The following is a 25,492-nucleotide window of genomic DNA, read 5'->3' as shown; positions in this document are numbered from 1 at the left end:
CTGTCTACATTGTTGAAAAACCAGGATTTCAGCAAATGCTCCATAAATTCAATCCCAGATATCAACTTCCAAGTAGAAATTATTTCATGTACACAGAAATACCAAAAATCTACAGTGAAACAAGGGCCCTGGTCACACAATACCTCAAAGAAAAGGCATTCTATGCATGCACAACTGATCTGTGGACAAGCAGAGCTGCAGACACGTACATGTCTATTACCATACAATACATAACACAGTCATGGGAGTTGCACTTCTGGTGTTTAGGCTGTAGTGGCCTGAACTCAGACCACACAGGTGACCGTTTGAGGGAGGCATTTGACGAAGTAGTTACTGAGGAGTGTAAGTTGGACATTGCAAAACTAGCAGGCATCACAACAGACAATGCATCCAACAACCAAAAGGCCTTTAAAGATGACTATGAATATGGATCCCTTGCTTTGGGCACAACTTGCACCTGGCCGTTAACAAAGCCATCAACATCGACAGGGTATCTGCAGCCCTGTCAAGGCTGTGCAGAACCATATCTGCCTTCACCAGGTCATCAAAGCTGTTGTGACAACTCAAAACAAAACAAAAATACCTTGGACTCCCAGAACACAATTTGATAAACGATGCACCCACCCGTTGGAATTCCTCATACTGTATGATATGGTGGAGAGATTTGTGGAGCAGCAGCAAGTTCTGTGTGCAGTCCTGGCAGAGGACAGAAAAAAATGGCACCTGATGCCAAAAGACAATGACATCACAATCCTAGAAACACTAAAAGAAGTCCTTGAGCCACTGAGTCCTTTTACAGATGCACTCAGTGGTGAGAAGCACACTACTCTCTCCTCTGTCTTACCGCTGATATGGAAGATGCTCTCTTGTCTCAGTGATAAGGAGGATGACTCTATACTTACTGGAGAGATGAAGAGAGAAGGGAAAACATCAACCAACGTTATGAGGATAGGGAGGTGCAGCTTCTGCTAAACACTGCCAGCTACCAAGATTTAAGGACAGTTTTTTTGCTCTGGAGGATGACGTGAAGCAAAGTCTCCTGGAGCAAGTGGGGAACGGCGATGATGGAGCTGGTACATCTGAAACCCCCATGGCAGTTTTGGCCCCCGCACTTCTAAATTAATCTGGCGCCTCTGCTGTGTAGACATTGTATAAATCTATGCATATATGGAGCACAGCAGGTTAGAGAACATTTCCTGATTTTGTGTATGAGTGTGTTTGGTGGGGCATTTAGACTGTGGTGAGAGCACAGTGAATCCTTACAGTGCAAGTGTGTCTGAATTTTACAAATAGTCCACTGTTGAGCTTTGAAAACTGACATATTTTAAGAAGTGAGGGATTCATAGCGATGTTAACTAGGAGATCTCACCAGAACATGATGGTGGCCACAGCGTAGATGGTGAGGAAGAGCCAGATAATGAAGGGGTCACTGTGGAGCAACACCCGGCCATACTTCAAGATGGCCGTCAGAGCTGTAACGGAGATGGACAGCTGTACGAAGCCAGTGATAAACCAAGCCACCCAGTGGACAGCATTGTTTAGACCCATCATCTTCATCACCTGAGGAAGATGGTTACATTTTTGAATTTGTAACTACATTGTCCTACAGCCCCATTCAAAACTGGTCCACTGTAGATTTGTTAGTTCAGCCATTCAGTGGTTGTAAGGACATTTTGGTAACACTTTATAATAATTGTACATGAATTACCATGAATTCATGAATGACTTCATGCATGAAAAAGCATGAATTCATTAATGTAGTACTTCATGAACTATCAGTAATGCACAAGGATTAATAGTATCTCATGCATGACTTAATGCAGGAGTCGTACGTTAATGTATCAGTTAACATCAAAATCATCATGATTTCTGATTTACCTTATTAAATATACATCATTTAGCTAACGCTTTTATCCAAAGCGACTTACAATTGCTATATATGTCAGCCCCTCTGGAGCAACTAGGGGTTAAGTGTCTTACTCAGGGATACATTGGTTGATGTATCGCAGTGGGAATTGAACCTGGGTCTCGAACCTGGGTCTCTCACACCAAAGGCATGTGACATATCCACTGCGCCATCACCACCCATTTATTAATGATGTTGATGTCTTCTTCAAAAAACTGACCAGTCCAGCAGTATACAAATATTCTGAAAAATTGTAGTATTGTAATCTTGAGAAACTAAACATTACTTATTTATAACTTGTTAATAAAATAAGTAAATATATGTAAATAATTATATATATATATATATATATATATATATATATATATATATATATAATCATGTTTGTGGCCCTTCAAATAAAGTGCTGACCTGGTTCATCTTTAACATTGATAAATAATGAAGTCATGCATGAATTAATGATAATGCATGTACTGTTATTATAAAGTGTTACTGACATTTTACTCTTCAGTGTTATGGCTGAGCTTTTGATACACAAACTAAAATAAATTGACTTAAACGGGTGTTTCAGCCATTAAGTACTGCACTTAACTAAAGTTGGGGAACTTGTGAAAGAGAAATATTCAGACTTTAAATCCTCAGTATGGGTCAAGTTCCAAAAACACTGGATCCTACACTCACCATAGTGCAACTTGATAATGATAGTGTCTCTTGATTAGATCCTCCAAGCCTGCTAAATGGTTATGTCTTTTAAACTCTATGCCGCAGTCAGCAACAGGTTTTCTGCTATACACTACTCAAAATAAGTAAGTGATATTTTGGCAGATTCTATATTTTTTGGAGATGGGTGTATTTTCCGGCTCAGTGGTTTGATCATGGCTAAACAGCTCTATCTAGGTGACAGACTAGACTTGTTTTAAACATTATATGTTATCAGTTCTGTGCCTGAAATGCATAATACAACTAAATAGGATGTACTCAGTGTTGGGTCTGTACGTGGAATATGTTGACAATGAGAAAAATATAAAATATTGCCAGAATGATCCTTTTGAAAATTATAATAACAATAGTAATGCACAACATACTAGCTATGGTCAGGAAGGAACCCCTGTGATACAAAATACCAAATTTCAGCTTGACATTTGATCATAATAGTCTAACCTCTTTGAGCCGGTGCTCCTTCTCAGCGACAATGTGCTGAATCATCATGGCTACTGAGTAAACCCAGGAGATGACCATGCACAGAGGCATCATGTGCTCAATCACAAACAGAAAACTGAGAAAACACAGGGTATCAGGTAAAGATCAATACACACATTTTTTTACACCATACTGCATTTCAAATGCATGGGATCTCTAGAATTTCTAACATGTACAAATGTTTAATAAGTATAAAATATATTTATCAAATAATAGGAACACAATTTATTAACATTTATTTCCATGTCTGCCAAATGATTACTTGTCAATGCCATGTGCAACATAATGACCTAAACAGAACCACAAAAAAGGGAACATGACAAAGTGCATTTCTTACTCGTCTCTGGTGTAACATGGGTAGGGGAACATCTGAACGTAGTTACCAGGCTCCACCACATCATGGCCCACAAACGTGTTGATGATGGCTCTCTCTATCATATCTGGAGGAGAGTGAGAGAGAGAGAGAAATTAAGTCAGAGAGAGTTACAAAATGTGCTAAATGTCCATTACTATGTGGATTTTTGCATAATTTCCTTAAACCCCCTTCTTGTTGTCTTTCTCTCTTGTGTAAACTCCACATAGTCCAGTTTCCTGAATTTTGGATGTTTTGTTGAAATATTGTCAAGTAATGTGATTAGGCAAGTCCTTCTGTAACTGCATGAATGATACATTTAATGGTTCCTCCCCTTACATTAGTGTCTAGTCAGTGAGGTATATTGGCAAACAGTGGGCATTAGGGGGCGCTACAAATATGAAAAGTGTATATCTCATGAAGGGCTCATGCGATTTCTATTAAATTTGGAGGGTACGATCAACGACCGCTCCTGAGGCTACACCTACAATGTTGTACTGATTGGTTAAAAATGGGCGTGGCCTATTGCACCCCTAAAAAACCCATTGATGCTTTTAGAATGGATGTATAAAATGAATGTAAATGGGAAGTTTGCATTCATAATTAACTACAGACCTTGCAGCTCAGTGAGTGTGTGTGTATTTGGTGGGGGCTTGCTTTCTTAATGGCACTGTTATTGTGTTTATACATATTCTTTTGGTTGGGTATACCAGTGCATTGGTGGAGTGCTGGTGGGGCCATCAGAAGCTGTAAAATGCACCTGCAGTGCTTGTAATGATGGCTTCTTTACTTTACATGAATAACTACATATATATATATATATATAATAAAAAACACAATGTAGTTGAAGCTCACTGCGCAGAAGAGCTGCCAGCAATAAAGCAAGCCCTGCTGAACCTCAGCAAGTATGCCCGCGCTAACAAAGTCAGCACTGTGGCCCTGACTGCTGACCAGGTGTACACTGGGTGGTCAACATTTGCAAAGAGGAAACTTTCCCTCTTTCAAATAACAGGGATGGATGAGGTGGTCAGTGCTGAGGGACATAATTAGGGATTAGGGAGGCCACAAGCCAAGGTAGTCTTATTTTCTTTCAAACTCTGTTTGTGTTTGCAGTGCCCAGATGCAAGCATACTGTTGTACAAACCCCAATTCCAATGAAGTTTGGACGTTGTGTAAAACTTAAATAAAAACAATATAATGATTTGCAAATCCTTTTCAACCTATATTCAATTGAATACACTACAAAGACAAGATATTTAATGTTCAAACTGATACACTTGATGTTTTTTTTTGCAAATATTCACTCATTTTGAGTTTGATGCCTGCAACACGTTAGTTTAAAAAAAGCTGGGACAGGGGCATGTTTACCACTGTGTTCACTCAACACTCAATAAACGTTTGTGAACTGAGGACACTAATTGTTAAAGCTTTATAGGTGGAATTCTGGCCCATTCTTGCTTGATATAAGACTTCAGTTGCTCAACAGTCCGGGGTCTCCATTGTCATATTTTGCGCTTCATACTGGCCACACAATTCAATGGGAGACAGGTCTGGACTGCAGGCAAGGCAGTCTAGAACCTGCACTCTTTTACAATGAAGCCACGCTGTAATACGTGCAGAATGTGGCTTGGCATTGTTTTGCTGAAATAAGCAGGGATGTCCCTGAAAAAGACTTTACTTGGATGGCAGCATATGTTGCTCCAAAACCTGTATGTACCTTTCAGCATTAATGGTGCCTTCACAGATGTGCAAGTTACCCATGGGCACTAACAGACCCCCATACAATCACAGATGCTGGCTTTTCACCTTTGCACTTGTAACAATCTGGATGGTCCTTTACCTCTTTGGCCTGGAGGACATTATGTCCATGATTTCCAAAAACAAATGAAAAATTTGAAATGTGGGCTCGTCAGACCACAGCGCACTTTTCCACTTTGTGTCAGTCCATCTCAGATGAGCTCGGGCCCAGAGAACCCGGCGACCTTTCTGGGTGTTGATAAATGGCTATCGCTTTGCATGGTAGAGTTTTAACTTGCACTTGTAGATGTAGCGACAAACCTTGTTAACTGACAATGGTTTTTCCAAAGTGTTCCTTAGCCCACGTGGTAATATCCTTTACATAATGATGTTGGTTTTTAATGCAGGGATCAAAGGTCACGGGCATTCAATGTTGGTGTTCGGCCTTGCCGCTTACATGCAGAGATTTCTCCAGATTTTCTGAATCCTTTGATGATATTATGTATTGTAGATGATGAAATCCCTAAATTCCTTGCAGTTGTACGTTGAGAAACATTGTTCTTAAACTGTTGGACTATTGGCTAATGCAGTTGTTCACAAAGTGGCGAAACTCACCCCACCCTTGCTTGTGAACAACTGAGCCTTTTGGGGAGGCTCCTTTTATACCCAATCATGACCAATTAACCTGTTCATCTGTGGACTGTTCCAAACAGGTGTTTTTTGAGCATTCTGAGACTGGATGTTGTCATTTTAAAATGGCAACAGCGCCAGTGTACCAGTGTTGCTTTAGCCGGAGATCCTCTATACTAGCCCAGGCTAAAATGGCTTGATGATGATGCTTGAGGGGACTTTTATTTCATAATGTCACATTTATTTATTTCCCTCTACCTGCCTCCCTCTGACTCTGCGTCTCTCTCTCTCTTGAATATAATCTGCAAATAAATAGAGAGGGAAATAAATGTGTACATATAAAATAAAAGTCCCCTGAAATAAATAAAAATAAAACATATGTATTTAGGCTATTGAATTATACTAATATTGCCTCATTTATTTATTTCAGGATGTATTTCATGTATTTCATTTCATGAAATCATTATGATGTGCTACTAGCTACCTAACGTTAGCTGATAGCCCTGGCAGTTTAAGAAAAGAGATGTTAATAACGGTACATCCACGTTACAGGCTTTACAGCATACAACCCTCGGATGTATTATAAGATAATACAAATGATGAATTACAGCCATATAGCCATTATTACAGCAACAGGAACTCAAGAGAACAGTCATATGAGCCTGCAGGGCGGCTAAGCTGGGCGCAGTCCTTTGTATCTGCTCGCATTTATTATGTAATACTACTAGCTACCGCTAATGTTAGCTACTAGTCGAAAACCGGCAGTTTGGGAACAGAGCCGTTAATAAGCCGTTAAAGTTACATTCACGATACAGGCTTTACAGCATACAGCGCTTGGATGTATCATAGGATTATACATATTATGAATTACAGCTATTATATCTATTATTAAAGCTACAGGATCTCGGAAGAACCGTCATATGAGCCTGCAGTGCAGGGCAACTGCACCCAAGTCGCCCTGCACTGCAGGCTCGGGGGGGAATCCTCCTCTGCGATTTTCTAAAAAAATATTTGGTCACTTACCTTGGATCCAAACAAAACCATAGAGGAAGTAGAATTTCCCCCCGATGTTGGGCCCAGGACGCCAGTAGGCTCGTCTGATTTCATTGGTCTTCTCTGTAAAGCTGGAGTTTTGTCTAATTTTGTACAGAACGTGGGGTGGCAGGGAGCCATCTTTGTTAGTCTGGAAAATCACACCTAAAAAAAAAAAAGAACCCATAAGATCAGTACTGTCTTGGTGGCTCAACCAGCATACAACAGTTTCTGCATGTTGCAAAATCTCTTTGACTTTAATTCAGGCTTGTTTGTCATTTGGGGGACTGTCTGTATAGCACTGACTGTCATACACAGTGAATCCTGTTTTTACTTTACTGTTTACATTACTTGCACTTGTTTCATGTCACATTTCGGTTCAGATGTCCACTGGGTTCTTTTGCTTTAAGTGTTTACCAAATAATATTGGAATTGTGATTCCAATTTCTTCCTGTAGCATCACTTAGCCTCCTTCGGTGCTCTATGGACATTGTTTGAAGCAGCTTTATAGTAATTTATGTACCCGGTCCCAAGCCCTGTGGTGTATGCATCTGTGCTGGCAGAGCTGCACCTGAAACATGTCCCAGTCTGCGTCAGTCAGAGACTCCTTAAGAGTGACCTCTGATTGGTCAGGCCAGCACTTGACTTCCCTCTGAACATCCTGTTTCAACTGTTGTTTGTATCTACGGTAAGACTTTATTTTATGGGGTGTACATAAGACTGACATGACACCGTCATTATTATGACATGACACCTGTCATGAACATGAAGGAGTCATTTTGAGAAATTCAGTAAATTATGACACTTTTAAAGTTAGCATTGTCCGAGATGTCTTTGTCATGACAACTTGACATTAACGAAGACAACAATCTCTGTGTAATGACAACTTGACATTAAACAAGACAATACAACCTGTCGATGTCTTTGTAATGACGACTTGACATTAACACAACCTGTCATAAATATGTCATGACAGGCCCAATTATTAAACTTTAATAAACTATTTAGCTTTATATGTTAACATTACATTTAACTGTCATTAAGAGGTTGTTTTTTACATTGGCTGTCATGAGAGCATTATAATTATGTCATGAATATTTTTTCTTTTTGTGTATAATTTGTTTCTGCACTGTAAACGTGAATCATGTGCTTCACATGGTTTGCATTAGAGCACAACAAACTGGCACTTTATACAAGTATGTAGTAGACAGTTGTTTAACTATCAACTGAGGTACCATGATCACAACCTGACACAGATGGAGGGATGACTCACTGGCAAACACAGACACGTTGTCCTGGTAGGCCTGGTTTAGGGTGTAATTGACAATACTGTCCTCGTCAGGAAAGCCCTTGAAGACATCCACACTGACCTTGAAGCATGGGGCAAAGACACAAATAATTTTCTACAGCAGAAATGGATTAATCAAAAACTATTGTTAGAGCTGCTTAAACCATCATACTGGATTACTACAGAGTCTTTTTCCACTAGAATAAATAGAAAAGTGTTTCTTTGACCTTTGCTCTTCCCAAACTGGAGCTCTGAGCAAGTCAACATATACTATTGGGGATGTAATGGCCTTGGCTTCAACTAACTAAATAAGGTCAATTTCAATACTTGTTTTTTTTAAACATGCCCTGTCTGCTCACTTTTAAGATGGACTGCCATTGTTATTAATGATGCCATCAATCCTTAAGCCTACTGTTAATACCTAATGTTTATATTTGACTGTACTTAGTGATCCACTCACACGCTACCGTTTACTTATTAATGGCCATAATGGCCATTTAGAGGTTGTAACGTATTGATGAACGTATGCATGTGTTTTTCTTTTTTTGCCTGTTGAATGTACGTTGTTGTATTGATAATTGTATTTTATTTTTTCATTTTAAAAACGAGATGATACATCTCAAGGGGTTTATTGTAATAAAGAAATTTGAATATAACACTTGTGTCAGAACTCAATGTTTCAACAAATGATACATTACTTTTTGCTCTTTTGCTCTGCTGCTCATGAACTCTTAGCAGCAGACAGGCATATAAGGCATGTTCTGTGCAGTGGGCATGTTTTGATGGGATCCATTGTTCTACACTATACCAACCTTAGACATGAAGCGCATCCAGCCGCAGGCAGCGTTGTCAATGGTGTCAAGCTGCTCCAGCAGGGTGGAGATGTTAGGAAGACTGTAGTTTCCCTCCATCAGGCCCTGCATCAGCTTTCTGTCTGAGTCATTCAACAACTCAGGGTGCTGCTGAAGCTCTGAGGACAGCTTAAGGGAGAGGAGAAAGAGGATGAATGACTAACCATTACATATTTTCTGACTCAAGTCCAAGTTCTGTGAATACATAAACCTAATTGGAAAATATCAATGCAAAGATTACTATTTTGCATCATGGTAGGACTGCTTAAAATACTTAAAAACAACTATTTTGTATAGAATTGTCTCTGTTTTGGTATTTTTTGTTTATTCTTATTAATGTTTAAAGTGCTCATATTATGCTTTTTGGCATTTTCCCTTTCCTTTATTGTGTTATACAGTATATCTTTTTTGTGCATGTAATAGGTTTACAAAGTGAAAAAGCCCAAGGTCCACCCCAAAGGGACTTACCATCTCCAACAGAAAACACTGTTCACAAACTGCTCCAGACGAGCTGTCTGTAGTCCAGCCTTTATTTCCGTGACAAACGTGCGTCACTTTGCAAAACACGTTATAATGCTCGCCTAGCTGCTAGCGTGGCACGCCCTCATACTCTGCTTCTTAATGGCTAGTTGTCCTTACCTAGCTACTGTGCATGTGCGACTCCCAACAAAGATGGAACAGAAGTGTGATGCCTCACTCGGTAGCTAAAACAGAGAGCTCAACAAACAGGATGAAAAGAGGAGCTGCAGCAATGTGCAGTACAAAAAAAAATATATATATATATATATATATATATATATATATATATATATATATATATTTTTTTTTTTTAATTAAACCATGTAAACCTATTTTGGTACAACCTCTAAATACAATTATGAACCTGAAAATGAGTATACTATGAGCACTTTAATATGTTTGTTTGTTTGTTTGTATGTATGCACATAATCACCAAAGCAAATTCCATGTGGTTCTATTACTGTGGCAATAAACTGCTTTCTGATTCTGATTTTAATAATAATGTCAAAACATGACTTGTAAATGAGTCTACCTGCTGTAGCCACACCAGGTGGTTGTGCAGCCGGCCCGCCTCCAGAAAAGCCCTGAGCTGGGTGGAGATGTTGAGCCACACCTGGGTGTAGTGTGTCACGTTACCGACGAATGCAAATGTCTCATTTGCCTGAGTGCAAAAAGTTAACAAATATTATTTTCTTTTTCTCATATACCTATATATATTTAGTATAAATTCAGCCATTTGTCCATATGGATTCCAGTCCTTTCTACCGCCACCTCCTCCCTATATCTCTGACCCTCCACACTCACTGCTCTCTCCACCATCTTCAGTCCAGGTGGGGGGGCGATACCAGTAGTCCGCGAATAAATTTGGTAAAATATGTTTTTATATTTTAAATTATAAACAGGGTTTCTCTCAAACTGTCTCCAAGCGACTCCAAAGCCTAAAAGTGAGTAGCATAGATATGTTGTTTCAATATTATATAAACTTGTGTGTAAATTCAAACATCATTTGAATTTGCTGTTTTTCTCTGTTGGACTTCAGCAATAAAGCTGACGATTTTGCAAAGCTGACGATTTTGCGAAACTGCCTCCAATTCACGTCAGAAATTATCAGCGTGACATTTAAAGGAAATACGTAGATTACGGTCAACTGACAAAATGGATCAATGGCTTAATATGGGGGCAATTAAAATCAAATCAAATGACACAACCACAAACCTCTGACACAACAGACAAGGCGCAACGACTTCATACAAGTGGTTTAGCATAGGCACTATGGCTGGGGATGAAGGAGAACCCAAACCACATTGTGTTTTGTGTTATAAATCGTTGGCACAACAGACAAGGCGAAACGACATCATACATTACATTACATGTCATTTAGCTGACGCTTTTATCCAAAGCGAGTTACAATTGCTATATGTCAGAGGTTGCACGCCTCTGGAGCAACTAGGGGTTAAGTGTCTTGCTCAGGGACACATTGGTTGATGTATCGCAGTGGGAATCAAACCCAGGTCTCCCACACCAAAGGCATGTGGCATATCCACCGCGCCATCACCATCAACATCACACAAGTGGTTTAGCACAGGCACTATGGCTGGGGATGAGGGACACATTGTGTTTTGTGCTATAAATCGTTGGCTAATGGGGGCTATGAAACCTGCTAAGCTCAAGAGTCACTTTGAAACTAAACACAATGAGTGCATGGGGAAACCTACAGGATTTTTTGAGAGAAAACGTGATGAATTTTACAAACACATGACGAAGGGAGCCTGGGGGGAAAATACGAAGACTACAGAGGCTTTATATAGAGTATCCATGACGACCGCTAAAACAGAAAAGGCTTATTCAACAGGAGCAAATTTTATTATATTATATATATATAGACATTATACATATATTATATATTATTATTAGTGCTGTCAGTTAAAGGCGTTATTTAACGGCGTTAACGCAAACCCATTTTAACGGCGTCAATTTTTTATCGCGATATTAACGTTCTTTTTGGCCTAGCAAACTATGTAGTTTTTTTCACATGCTGTTGCAACTAGTAATGTTAGAAAACCTACAACACCACACCGGATCTAGTTAGACCGGAAACAAAACAACAGACACACTTGTTTGGGCTTGCGAGCCGGCCAAAGAGTAGTACATACCTGCAAACTAGTCGCTTTTCGGCGAAAATCGCCGTTTTGAATGGGAAAATGTCATCCACGTGAATCGTGTAGATCCGAAGAGTTTTTATTTGGGGGGATTTTGGTGCCTTATTTAGGTGCCACTTAAATGCCTGCGCTTCTCTCTGATGCTCCGAAAACGGACGTTACAGGGAACTGAAACATCGCCACACGGGACGCTCGTCAACACCACACTTAGCAGCAGCTAACGTTAGCCTACTGTTAGCTAGCAGCTGGAGTAAACACGGTTAAAATGCTGACAGCTAAACGGTGTAAAGTGTGACTGTATTTCACTGGAGAGGATTCTAACACCAGACTGTAGCTGCCGTTGTCTGAAAAACACAGACTCAGCCTCGCCAGCCTCGTGGTGCATTCAAGTTATTGTAAAATACCCTTTTCCCATCTAGTGGTTGTTTTCGCCGTTTTGTGCTCCTTATTTTTTTTAGATCAACTTTTTATTGTTTTATATTTTTGAACATACAGGACAAATGCAATTGAACAAGGTGCTCGTTTTATATATATTATATATATATATATATAAAAATTAGGGCTGTCAGCATTAACGCGTTAATCGCAATGCGATTAAGGGCCGAGCATAATGCGTTATTTTTTTTTATTTTTTTTTTTTTTTTAAATCGTATTAATCGCATGCCGCCATTTATTAATTTATTTTCACTTCACTCTGCTTTGCGTCGTGCCTAACAGGCTACTATTTTGCCGTACTTCCTCGTAACACATCCTGCTGCTGCAGGAATAGCAACGCTATTCGGTGCCTCATTCTGGTGCCACTGATATGCCTGCACTTCTCTCTGATACTCTGAAACAGACGTTACAGGCAACAGAAACATTGCTGCACGTGACGCTAGTTAACACTATACTCGACAGCAGCTAATGTTAGCCTACCGCAAGCTAGTAGCTGGATTAAACACGGTTACAATGCTGACAGCTAACGCTAAACGGTGTAAAGTTTGTCTGTATTTCACTGTAGAGGATTCCGACACCGGGATGTAACAATCTGCAGCTGCCGTTGTCGGAAAAACACAGACAGTGCGTTCAATGAAACTAGTAATTTACAGTCCCGTAGTGCATTCAAAGTTGTTGCTAAATGCCCTTTTCCCATCTGGTGGTTGTTTTTGTCATTCAACAGGTATTTACATAAGTTATTGTTATAGTGATTACATTATTATTAAACATTTAATTTTGACGATATGGCCTTAGCAATAAACAAGCCATTCTTTAATGTCGCCAACTCTTTAGTACCCTTCTTTTCGGTTCAGGCACTGTTAAGGCACCAGTACCGTTTTAAAAGTACTGCTTTAGCACCGGTATCCAAATCAAACAATACCCAACCCTAATATTGACTCTAGATTCAAATGTGTGACTAGATTAAATATATAATAAACAAATACAAATCTTAAAATCAAGTTCAATGAAGTAATTTTCTTTGCATTCATTTGATTCCCAATCAAGAAACACTGGTAAGAATTGCTTTCTATTGTTAATATGTACTTAAAAACAGTTCTGAAATGCAAAATAATAGAATTTTAATCATGTGATAAAACATGTGATTAATCGCGATTAACTATAGAAATTAAACGATTAATCTCGATTAAGAAAATGTAATCGTTTGACAGCCCTAAAATAAATATTTCGGTTCAGGCACCGTTTTAAAAGTATCGTATCATGTTGATAAGAGCATTGAATGAAAAAAAAATAATGGGACAAAAAGAAAGCAAGGGACATTTAGAATAGAGAAAAATGTGCGATTAATTGCGAGTTAACTATGACATTAATGTGATTAATCGCGATTAAATATTTTAATCGTTTGACAGCACTAATTATTATTTATTTATTTATTGAATTGTTTGGGGGGAAAAGCAAGCGATGAAAATAACAGAGAGCCACTGTCCAGTGACACCGTCCAGCAGCAAATAACATATATGGCTCAAAATGTTGAAGATTAGCGAGTGACATGAATATGCCAGAGTTTTCCTCACTACAGTTGGATGAGTTCACGGACATCGAGAATGAGGCAAATCTGCTGTGTCTTGTAAGGTACATTTATACTGACGAAGGAGTGCATGATGATTTTCTTTTTTGTCATTCCATGCCAACCAACACCACATTGTGCAGCATGACCTCGACTAGACCAGATGTGTTGGCCTTTGCACAAACTGTGCAGCTGCAATGACTGGAAAACAAAGGGGACTAGCAGTGTGTGTACTTGCAGCAGCACCATTCAGCATAGAAACCCACTATTGCTTTCACAGAGAACAACTGGCTGTGATATAAATGCCCTAGTGTCTCAAAACAGTACTGGACGAAGCTGTGGACGTAGTTAGTGCAATCAAAAGCAAACCACTGAACACGTCTTTTTAAAGTTCAGAGTTTCTGAAACTGAAGTGCACTGGCTTTTGCTCTGGAAAGTCCTTACCTGTCTATTTGAACTGTGTGATGAGGTCAATTTATTTCTGCATTATAGTGATTGACTGTATGGCAGAGTGCACAATTCCCAATGGCTCACAAAATTGACATACCTGTCTTATGTTTTCAGCACTCTCAAGCACTGCAAGGGAAATTTGTCACCGTCTTCAATGTCCAGGATTAAATTAAAGCTGCACGCCTCAAAATGGAATTATGGTGTGTCTGTCATGATCGCCAGGAGTTTCCCGACACTCGCAGATTTTCTCCTCGCAGCCGAGGGGTCATTTCATTTGGCTGTAATTTGTACTATACTATTGAAGTAGGAGGGCTTTGTTTTTGGGGATATTTGGCAGTTAGGTGGTCTGTGAGTTTTTTTTCATTGGGTAAGTGGTCCTTGGTCTTAAAACATTTGAAAAACACTGTGTTAGTCTGTCTCTCCATACTTTCCGACTCCCCTAAACTGTCTTTGGCTCTCAGCTCCAAGCACATTGGATTAAACTGAAGACATCAATCTTTAAATACAGCTGAACATATATAGTTTCATTGCAGAAAAGGCTCAGTAATTTCATTAAACAGTTGACCACTGTAGTTTTTAGCATAGTTTAAGCAATAATGCATTTGTTGGGGACTATTTTTAGCAGTGAATGAATACAGTACAGTATTTCTGGCAGCAGGATGGTGTGTGTGGGACAGAGTCCAAATAAACTACAGTGTGTTCATGGTAATGTGTGAAAAGGAACATGCCACTCAGTGCAACGGTGTGGCTCTTTGGCTCAATGATGGAGCTCCATGGCACAGAGCGATAAGATATTGCAGGCTTTGGATACAAACACACTTTTCATCAATTTATTGTTGGTTTTGGTCTGCATATGGGATTTGTTGACAGGAAAAAATATATAAAATTTGGCCAGCCTTAATCACAGCATAATTCATCCATTCGCCTTTGGGAGCACAGCTTTGTCAGTGAGAATAATGTGAACAGCTCTACTTATACAATTACACCAGAGATAGTGCTTTCCACTTGCCTTCTGAATCACTTTATCAACCTGGGATCCAATGGGGGAGTAGAGGATCTTGGGATTTTTTGTCATCAAGTGAACCAGTAGGCCCAGATTCCTCTGTTCTTTGCTGGTGAATCCCAGCGAACTCATATTCCCCTGCTTCAAAGCCTCTGGCTCAATGATCCTGCAACAACAGCCACAGGTTTAAAGTTCATACATTTTACTGCCAAGTCTCAATGCTATGGAATTTGATCGGCAATTTATATGTTTAAAAATTAAACAAAATAGTTCTCCCCACAAATCAGGCCACAAGTTTACTGTGCTTATATCTCCCTGTTCACAATATATTGTTTTTATACCATGCACAGCTGCAATGTTTGTATTATCTGTAAGGAATTATTCTTATACATTTCTCAATGTTTAATCTAATATTGAATGCAAATATGATACAAACACAAAAAAGGGAGGACTAAGCATTGTTAAGACTGACACATCAATGCAGCGCAAACACAACTAGTTGGAAGATAATTCAAGTTTATTACAACTTTGGTCTTATTTTTTGTAGTTTTAGCAATCATTTCAATTAGTTTGAATCACCTAGGTTGCTCAAATGTGGCGGTTTGATGGACAAGAAACAAGAGCAGTCAGACAGCTTGTGAACAAACCAACAAGTTATCTAAACTCTAAAAATCTATTTGGAGGTCAAACTGAAAGTAAAAATGTATATTTACAAAGGACAGTTTGGGTCTTTGTTTTTTCTTCTATATAAGTTTAGCTAAACTGGGGATTTGTTTAAAGCTGCATTAATCATGCATTTTGGCCACTTGGAGGCAGAATGTTAAGCTAAACATCACACAAACACATTCATGTGAAAGGTGGCACCCCAATTCGAACACGTGCAAGGTTTAAATTCTCTCATCCCTCTACATCACCATCGGGCATCACTATAAAACAAATAGCAACCAATGTGAGTTAAAGAAAGGAAATAGGCTAATTTCCATCAAAAGAAATGCTTTGCGCGATGAGAGGATTACGTTAATATATCAGAATGAATTCTGTGATCATCTGATTCACTTTCCATTAATGGCATATTAAAAGTGTAAGTATTTCTGCTGGCTTGTGAAAGGAGCGATGCAGGCTGCTTTCCAAAACAGCCATCATAGGCATAGTGTGCAGTTACTGGATTTGAGTTACATAAAACAACCAAACCTTGAATTTAAAAAATATCTGGCACAAGCGCATGTCTCTTTGTTCTACAAGGGAGACTGGTTAAAGCAATACTTAACCCTCAAAATGACCATTTTTATATCAATTACTAAAAGAGTGTTGCCTTCAATGTGTGAAGAAAATGTGGTTGTTGCATGCCTCCACGGTAGGGCTGCAACAATACACTTAACTCGTGATTCGATTCACGATTTTAAGTTAACGATATGATTTTCTACCATTGTTTTTAACAGGGTAACAAAAAGGGGTAGCAAGAGGGGTGGTGGTTGTTTGGGTTTTGGGGGCAGTGTAAGATGTCACTTAGGGCCCCAAAAGTTCAGAGTCAACCCTGCATCTGACTGCTTGTGTTTTTCGTCCCTTTGGATGTATACTGTGGGTACAATTTATTCTTATAGATAGAATGATGGTTGTAATGACAAAAAAAAACAACCAAACAACCAAATAGCAGTCATCCTTTAAATTGAAAAGATACTTCTGTGCTTAGTTACATTCTCTCCACAACAACATAATAGTAATGCTCTTCCCAATGACAGCAATCATTTTGTCAGATGATTTAAGCACCTTTTCTTGCCTCACTCACCTGTTGTGCCCACACAGAATCGGCTGCAGTCCAGCCCACAGTTGTACAAATGCTGAAAACTGAGAGTGAGGGTTCTCTGCTTCCTCCTTCTCTTTCCCTTCTCCTGCTCCTCCACCTCGCTCTGCTCCTTCCTCCCCTTTCTCTCCAGGAATGTCAGTCATGTTAGGGCCCCAGGTGGTGGTGTTAACGGGCCAGGTCATGTTTGTGGGGAAGGCTGGAGTTCGACCAGTACAGGCTCCTTTGGGCAGCAGGCGGGCCAGGCCAGAGAGCAGGTCCACGTCCTTGAGGAGCCTCTCTACATCAGCCAGGTCTTTCAATAGGGCCCAGAGGTCGGACTGAGAGAGCGAAACCAAAGAGTTTGGCTGTTCCAGGTGAAGCTGGTGGGATGCGGGTAGAGGAATAGCGAAAGAAAGAGTGGAGGGAGAGAGCTATTGAGCAAATATAATGTGATTCAAACTTGCTTCTGTTAGTTAAATGAATAAATTAATTCAGTGTCTCCCTGTGCTTTGAAGATACCAGAACTGGTCCAGCTTTTAAATGTAGTGTTCTCGTTCTTAAAGGTCCAGATGGAATAGAAAATATTGTCAGTTAGAGTACGTGAGCCTAGGCCATTCAGGTGGATACCATCTGGGCGGGAAGAAGCTGGACGTTTCCAGAAGAGATTCAAATTGTCTATGAAAGCTGTGTTGGGGCTGTGCACGTGTGGGAGCTCAGCATGCAGCTAAAACACATCTACCGTGGACTTATCTGCTGTGTATTTTAACAGACAATAGTCTAGCGGATAGTGGAATTACACAGATTTAGACCATGTGTGTTTGACTTCATCCGCTATCAGTTTCAGATTTTTTTGTTTTATTGTAGATGCTTTTGTTTATGCCAAGAAAGTTTCTGCTGTACCTTCTCAGTGACACTCTGTGTGTTGATCTGTTCTCTCAGCTCAAGGCTCATCAGCCTGAAGCGCTCTGACCTTTGACCCTCCCTTCCGCTGCACACTGTGCTGCGATAGGCCTGCAGCAATGGTCCCTGCTTCTCAGGCACCAACAGGATCTTACTGAGCTTATTGGCCCTGCCCTCCCCACAGGTGAGGATCTCCAGCAAGGCTCCAGTCAGGAGGGCCCCCTGTGGAAGATGGAATTAGTTCATTTGATGAGCATTTTAATGACCTGTCACTCTAAAGGCCAATTTATGGTCCTGTGTTAAATCGACGCCGTGGGTACATACGTAGGAAAGTGTAGATACACTGCATCCGGGACCCTACACCGTAGCCTGACGTGCACCTTTCACAAAATTTAACTACACGTTGCACAACTGTGATTTGTCCGTTTGACCGTAGCTTGGTAGCGCCGCATTTCCCCCTACTTATTTCCGGGATTTCCTTCTCCATAAACAACATGAAACCAATGAGAGGGTTAACTTTTCCTGCTACAGCTTTCCGACCGTGATCAGAATGCAAAGGGGAGACACTTTGTGTCTTGTGTGAGTCGGTGCTTGCTCTGAAGCTAATCCCTGTCACTCTCTTACTCGCTCTACCACACACTCCCCAGCATACGCACACACCAGCTCTGCTATTCTCTTAAAGAGATACGCTAGAACGAAGCAGACACAAGCGCACAAGTATAAACTTCCGGCCACTTACATGTACATAGGCTACAGCAAAAGCTCTGCATAGAGCCCCGGCAGAAGCATAAATACCACTTAATGCCTGCTTATTATTGTCCCTAATTATGGTAACATCAAATGGTAAACACATTCAGGAATTTGAGCTAAGAGTTTAGATTAGTTCGTATTTTTAGTCAGTATAATAACCTACATACTCAAGATTTCAATGTAGAAATGCAGAGCCACAGAAGACATTATGCAACTGTTTTCCCAGTTAGTAAAGTGAATTGTACATACAGTATAGAACCAGGGGAACCACGGGAGTGTCAAAATCTTAAAATGTTGGTGTAAGTTGAATTACACCAACATTTTAAGATTTTAACAGTCCATTGTTGTGTTGAGCAACACATATAATGCCTTTCCTGTTTTCACGCAGGACTGTTAGTTTCGAGTAAATTATGTGTATTCCTTTCTAGGCGGGTGTATGCTAAAAATAAACTCTGACATGTTGTAATTAATGGAGCCCATATTCCTGATTTGTTTGTTGGTTTGGTGATTTCATAAAATCCTTAACTGCTGGAGAAGGATTCAATTACGTATATCATTGGTGTTAAATGCTGTTTTAGACCTACTGATGCTGTGCCAGTTCATGACCGTGTTGCTTAAAATATACAGTATGACAAACTCTTGTCCATATTTATAGCACTTTGATATCTGATAAACAAACTGCTTACTGCTTATAACAGCATGCTGCCTGTATGGAGAGACACATGATCCATAAGAAAAGCCAGAAGCAAAAAGTCAGCTGTAGATAACAAAAAGATTACCAGAGAATGGAAACAACCCCCCCCCCCCCACCAGATGGCTGCTAGATAACTGAGATCTCAACTTCGTGGACTACAAACCCACATTTAACAAGTAATTTACAGTGGTTTAGAAACAGAATATAAGCAGTCTTTATCCATCTTGACACAGTGGCAAAAATGAACCAAAGTAGGCGCAACAAGAACAAAGGTTCAAGTAAATCTGCTACCGACCAAGAACATGGCTGCAGCTAAATAATCTACAGGTGCTGCCAGCCATAGCCTGATTGTTGAGGTTTTGGCCGAGATGAAAGAAATGAGAAAGGACTTGTCGGAAAGTTTAGTCAAAATTGAAGACTCACTGAAAGGCATGAACAAGCAAATATGGGGCTATGAAAAAAGATTGGACGAGGCCGAACAAAGAGTGAGCGATGTGGAGGACTGACTCCTAGCTTCCATGTTCCATGATGCGTTAACAGCAGCAACTAGAAGCACACTGTGAAGACGATGAAAACCGCTCAAGGAGGTCCAACCTACGGATCTATGGAGTTAAGCAAGGGACAGAGGACGCCGAAATTATGCTTGATTTCACAGCAAAACTACTGAAAAGGCTCTCAAACTTTCGGATGAAGACAACCTTGGTACTGAGCGCGCACACAGGTCTATTGCAATAAAGCCCACCAACCCCAATATCAATAATTAAATTATTGAGATCAAAAATTTGAATTGTTTTTATCTCAATAAATGAATTATTGAGCTCAATAATCAGGAAAGCGTGGCCCAGTTCGGAAATCTTTCTTGATATGAAGTTAATGTTAATAAAACAGAAGCCTTGGCTCTGAACTCGTTGATTACATAATAGTTGAGAGCATCTTTTCAGTTTAAATGGCCCAAGGAGGGTAAAACATACACTACCAGTCAAAGGTTTGGGGTCACTTAGAAATTTCCATTCCACTCCATTATAGACATAATACCAGCTGAGATCAGTTGCATTGTTTTTTTAACCAGGGCAGCAGTTTTCAGATTACATTATGTGCTTACATAATTGCAAAAGGGTTCTCCAATGTTTTCTCAGTTAGCCTTTTAAAATGATATCAGATTAGTAAACAGAATGTGCCTTTGGAACATTGGATGAATGGTTGCTGATAATGGGCAATGTAGATATTGCATTACAGATCAGCCACTTCTACAGTCGAGAACCCTTTTGCAATTATGTAAGCACATAATGTGCTGTCCTGATTAAAAAAACAATGTAACTGATTGAAACATAATTTTAATCTATTTCTCTATTCAGTTATATATATATATATATATAATATACTGTTAGTTTTGTTGCAACTGTTACGAGGTGGATTTTGAGGACCTCATATTGTTCCAAGGTATGGCAGAGGTGAGCAGAGGTGTAATCAGGAAGAGTAGCTGAAACCCCTTAAATTTCAGCATAGATTCTGAAAAAGTGTCCATCCTTGTGTTATTGGACAGGAAATTGACTATTTTGTATCAATTGATAGCTGTACATCAGAGCAAGTTCCGCAAGGGTCGATTCTCGGACCTCTGTTATTTCATCTTTACATGCTTCCATTAGCTGAAATTTTATTAGTGTGTGTGGTGTATGTGGTGTTGGGGATTCTGGGTTCATGACTAATTCCTGTATTCAAGCAAGATAGGCGTTGAATAAACAATGAGTTGTGTGCAATCAGTCAAGAGCAGATGTTGTACGGGAAGTTAACTTCTGGGCGTACAGCCAGGACAGATAGGTAAATGGCCTTATTTGGTAATGTTATGTAATGTAAAACATGTGGCCGAATGACATCCTTTTCTATGGAGTCCATCCTCTCATATGTATACAACGAATGCATGCTGATAGTAGTTAGTTGCTCTGCAGAGAACTCAGGCATTTTGGTTGAATAAAGATCTTAATATAGCACCATCTCTGTCTCCTTAAAAAATTAATTGATGAGTAAAATCTGCAACTATTGCAATCCACGACAGTAGCGAGGACCAAAAAGCCAGAGCATATAACTCCAGTTCTCAGATCATTAGCTACCAGTTTCTCACAGAATAAACTTCAAAACTGTATTGATTATCCATAAATCACTTAACGGTTTAAGTCCAAGATACACATCAAATCTCTTACCAACCAGCAGACCTCTTAGGTCGCCTGGTTCTGGATTACTGGATGTTTCCAGAGTCAAAACTAAACATGCCGAAGCTGCCTTTACCTTCTATTCTGCCAGAAGAGCTTAGACTTGAGGACAATGCTGGTTACTTTCAAATCTATGCTAAAGATACACCTTTTTACAATTGCTTTTCTATGTTTTTGTCCTGTGTGCATTTGATTGTTACTTTTTTTTATTTAATTACCTGTTATCTGTAAAGAACATTGGGTTGCTTTTGGGTATGAAATATGCTATATAAATACATTTGCCTTGCTTTGCCTAAATGACAAAATGTGTCCACAGACAGATAAAATATAAACACCTTGCAAAGTACTCAAATCCACTTCTGCGTTAGGGCTGAACGATTTAGGAAAATAATCTAATTTTTTTAACCAATATTACGATTGCGATTTAAAATGCAATTATTTTTTAAAGCTCTTTATCTGCTGTATTATTTAACAAAGACAAACAATAGATCACCGTATAGTTTGACCAACACATAACGTATGTTATGATGAAATTAGGTGATGCATGAATTTATATGAATGACATATTAATTTATAAAATACTTCAATCACACAACTGATTTGTTGAATGTCCAGGCTTGTAAACATGTAATAATTACCATGACAACATAAAGCACTGACAAATAAGACTGGTGTAAAATCAGTTAAAAAATTCACACAAACTAAAGTGCAGATTGCAGAAATGCACTTTTTAAACACTGTCTGTGAACTTTACAGGACATTCTTTTAATATGTATATGTGCACAATGAGTATGGCACTGCCAGCCGTAGTGATCATACGGCTTGACCATGTCAGTTTTAGCAGCAGAAAAAACCCCTGTTTTCAGCTCCGCTGCGACTCTCACATTTTTTGTGTAGCTCGGGTATGGCGACCTGGCTAAAATATGTGCGGGAGGGCATGTTGTACCACTTATCCAGTGTATTTATCAAAGCCGTGAGCCAAGGCTTGGACACCGTACTGAGGTGCATCATATCTTTCGCAATAAACTCTGTTTTGAAATACGTTCATATGGAGTTACGCTTTCAAACATTCCGGTCAGTGATCCCTGTCGAGTGGTATTTCGCTTACTTGACACACTTGTGTTCGACTTTTTAGGCATGCAACTGTCATACATGGCTTTGTGGTGGGGGTTTTTAAGTGGCGATACAGGTTAGTAGTGTTGCCCCGTAAGGTAGCAACGTTACCAGGACAGGTTTTACAACAATACCTGACACTGGGCAGCAACTTGGCAAGTTGATGCTTCCTCTGCAGACTGCTTTACTCTCAGATGTCACGTGACCAGAGTGTAATCGCAGCCTTGTCTGTTAAAAAATCTAATTTTAACATATTGCGATTTAATTACAAATGCAATTAATCGTTCAGCCCTATTCCCGCTACAGTAGGTGTCTCTAGCACCGCATTTTTCCTTAATGACACATACACACAGACTCACAAGGTGAAAACAATACCAGCGTTGCTGTCGCAGCTGGTAATAACATTGTTGAACATAGCTGAACCCTGACAATTCTTTCCAGGACCTCCATAAAATCAGCATGATTGCTATGATTTGTGATGCAACTGACTGTAGTTAACAGTAGAAGGCCAGCTAATAGCAGTCACCACTACCATGAACTGGACCTTGGTGTTCTGATATGTGACACTGTATGTAATGTATGTGTGCGTGTGTGTATATAAGTGTGTCTAGGTATACAAACTTACCTCCAGATGAACACTGTCTCCAGGTTTTTTTCTGCCGCCTTTTGCCCCCTGAATCCAACTTTGGGTCCCTCCTCCATCTCTGAGAGATGTAACAAAGATAACACTGTACACCTACATGACACGCACACACACACACACACACACACACACACATATGGACATGAGTATAATAACCGCTGGCAAGATTTTCTGGATGGCAGATGCTGCTAAGAATCATTCAGCTTGTTTCTATCAATTCTGTCGCTGGCATCAATGCTATCATCAGAATAGAACTGTATTCTCTGTGTGATAAGACATCAGAATATAGAGTGAAAGTAAAACATGAAGAAAAACATTAATAAAGGTTTTGTGTAGGGGGGGGGGGGAGTCACGTGACCTAATGGCAGACTAGTCGTTTGGAAAGTGGGCTCTGTAGTATACTGCTTTATTTACCTTTTAAAGATACGTTACCAGATATATTTGTGCTTAGCCTGGAGGAGAAACACTGTGGATGCTATAAATGTTGAAAGCCAAAAAGTTAGCGGCCTGTGGAGATATTAAGAAGCATATGCACCCCAGCGGAAATGCAGCTGTAAAGGGCCAAGATGGCGGTGCTGCTGTAACAGAATCAGAAAAGCAACAGGCTAATAATGACGCGGGCAGACATTGGTAACATTTTTGCAGTGCTGGAGAAGATCGCCCTTACAAAGCTTGTCTGTCAAACTGTATGGCAAAAACACATCCGGTAATCAGCCACTTAAAAGTAGCTTGCACCAAAGTGGCCTGGCTCCCTTTTTTTGGAGGAATTGGTTGTAAAAGGGAATGGTTACAATGTGGGATTAGTATCTTGGAGGCATATTGAAATCCTTTGAGGATGTGGTACAGCAATTTGGAATACCCAGGTGTTAATTTTTCAGATATTTGCAACTTTGCCATCTGTTATTTGGGACTGTATCCAGTTCTTCAGCCCTGAAGGTACCAGAATGTTTAGATAAGGTGTTGATGAAATATGGGAAAGCTCATGAGGCTTCTGGGTAGCCTGGTCAGCCCTCAGGAAGACATTGGAAAGGGATCTGAGTATTACATTGGATGATGAGGAGTGGGCCAGAATTTGTAGGAATATTAAAACTATGTAATGCTTTGTGAGGGTGCGCCTCATTCAGTTCAAGATTATGCCTCGCTTCTATTGGACTCCCTCCAGATTGTTTAGACTTGGATTGAAAGACACACCAAATTGCTGGAATAATGAGACAGAGGACGGCCAATTACTTCATGTCCTATAGTCCTGTGATAAGGTCCAGGGGTCTCATTTATAAAACTGTGCGTAGGATCCTTACTAAAAGTGTACATACATCCAAAAGCCAAAAATGGCGTACGCCAAAAACAATTCAGATTTATAAAACTGTGCGAACGCACATCTGTAAGCAATGTTTCCTTTATATATATATATATATATATATATATATATATATATATATATATATATATATATATATACATACAGATAACCCACAAGTGTGCGTATCAGCCTCTTATCCTGCCCTGTACACGCCCATTTTTAACCATAAATAGTCAATGCAAAGCACCTCATGAATGCTGATCAGTATGCTAATGACCCTGGCAGTTGTTCTTTCATCACGTGACGATAGGCTGGGAAAAAGCAAAAAACTTCTCAGACGCTTAGAAATTGCTGCAAATTGAATTATAATTTCGGCCTGTTCTCACACAGTGTAGGGAAACCTGATCTATAGACTACCTATATTAATAATTGATATCTTCCTTTGTATTTTTGTAGCATATATGTGTGCGTGGATGTCATATGTCTGCGTGCCTATGTGTATGTATCATGTGTATAAGCTATTGGACACCTTAATTTCCTTCTGGATACATAAAGCATCTCTATCTATCTATCTATCTATCTATCTATCTAATACGTCCAAAACGGCAGGCATTACGGCACTCGGGACAGCTTCAATATACCAGACCTATATGATAAGATTTAAAAGAAGTATATATTATATCCAAACAAGCCTTAGTGCAAAGTTGAAGATTATATATAATATTTATATAAAACACGTAGCTGTCTGCCATTTACTGCTGGAAAAAGCCGGTTGCCCCCAGAGTGGAGGACCTGTATTTGGACCGGGACAGCATGGTTCCGGCGCCTTGCCCTTTCTACTGGACCCAACTCACTACATAGATCCAAGAGCACAGCTTTAGGGAATTTAAATCGGCATATTAGCCAGTCACCGTCATGGTCCCTGAAGTCTTTTTCTCTCCTGATTCTTCCATTGGCATAGTCCTCCTGCAGT

The 25,492-nt window shown here is 39.7% G+C and overlaps 1 protein-coding gene across 1 annotated transcript in view; it reads right to left on the bottom strand.

The window, feature by feature from the left end:
• abca2 (ATP-binding cassette, sub-family A (ABC1), member 2) overlaps positions 1-25,492 on the bottom strand; it is a 176,862-nt gene that overhangs the window by 125,527 nt on the left and 25,843 nt on the right. The window contains exons 6-16 of the mRNA XM_078250330.1: positions 23,202-23,312; positions 17,813-18,034; positions 16,916-17,292; positions 15,136-15,295; positions 10,048-10,176; positions 8,958-9,125; positions 8,131-8,227; positions 6,849-7,022; positions 3,444-3,546; positions 3,068-3,182; positions 1,370-1,560 (exon numbers count right to left, since the gene is read on the bottom strand). Coding sequence (XP_078106456.1) covers positions 1,370-1,560; positions 3,068-3,182; positions 3,444-3,546; positions 6,849-7,022; positions 8,131-8,227; positions 8,958-9,125; positions 10,048-10,176; positions 15,136-15,295; positions 16,916-17,292; positions 17,813-18,034; positions 23,202-23,312 — 1,847 coding nt within the window. The remainder of the gene's footprint in view (positions 1-1,369; positions 1,561-3,067; positions 3,183-3,443; positions 3,547-6,848; positions 7,023-8,130; positions 8,228-8,957; positions 9,126-10,047; positions 10,177-15,135; positions 15,296-16,915; positions 17,293-17,812; positions 18,035-23,201; positions 23,313-25,492) is intronic.

The sequence above is a fragment of the Sander vitreus genome, chromosome 5 (assembly GCF_031162955.1).
Source record: "Sander vitreus isolate 19-12246 chromosome 5, sanVit1, whole genome shotgun sequence".
NCBI lineage: Eukaryota > Metazoa > Chordata > Actinopteri > Perciformes > Percidae > Sander > Sander vitreus.
Note: the sequence above shows the minus strand (reverse complement) of the source record. Positions and strands in the feature narration are given on the sequence as shown.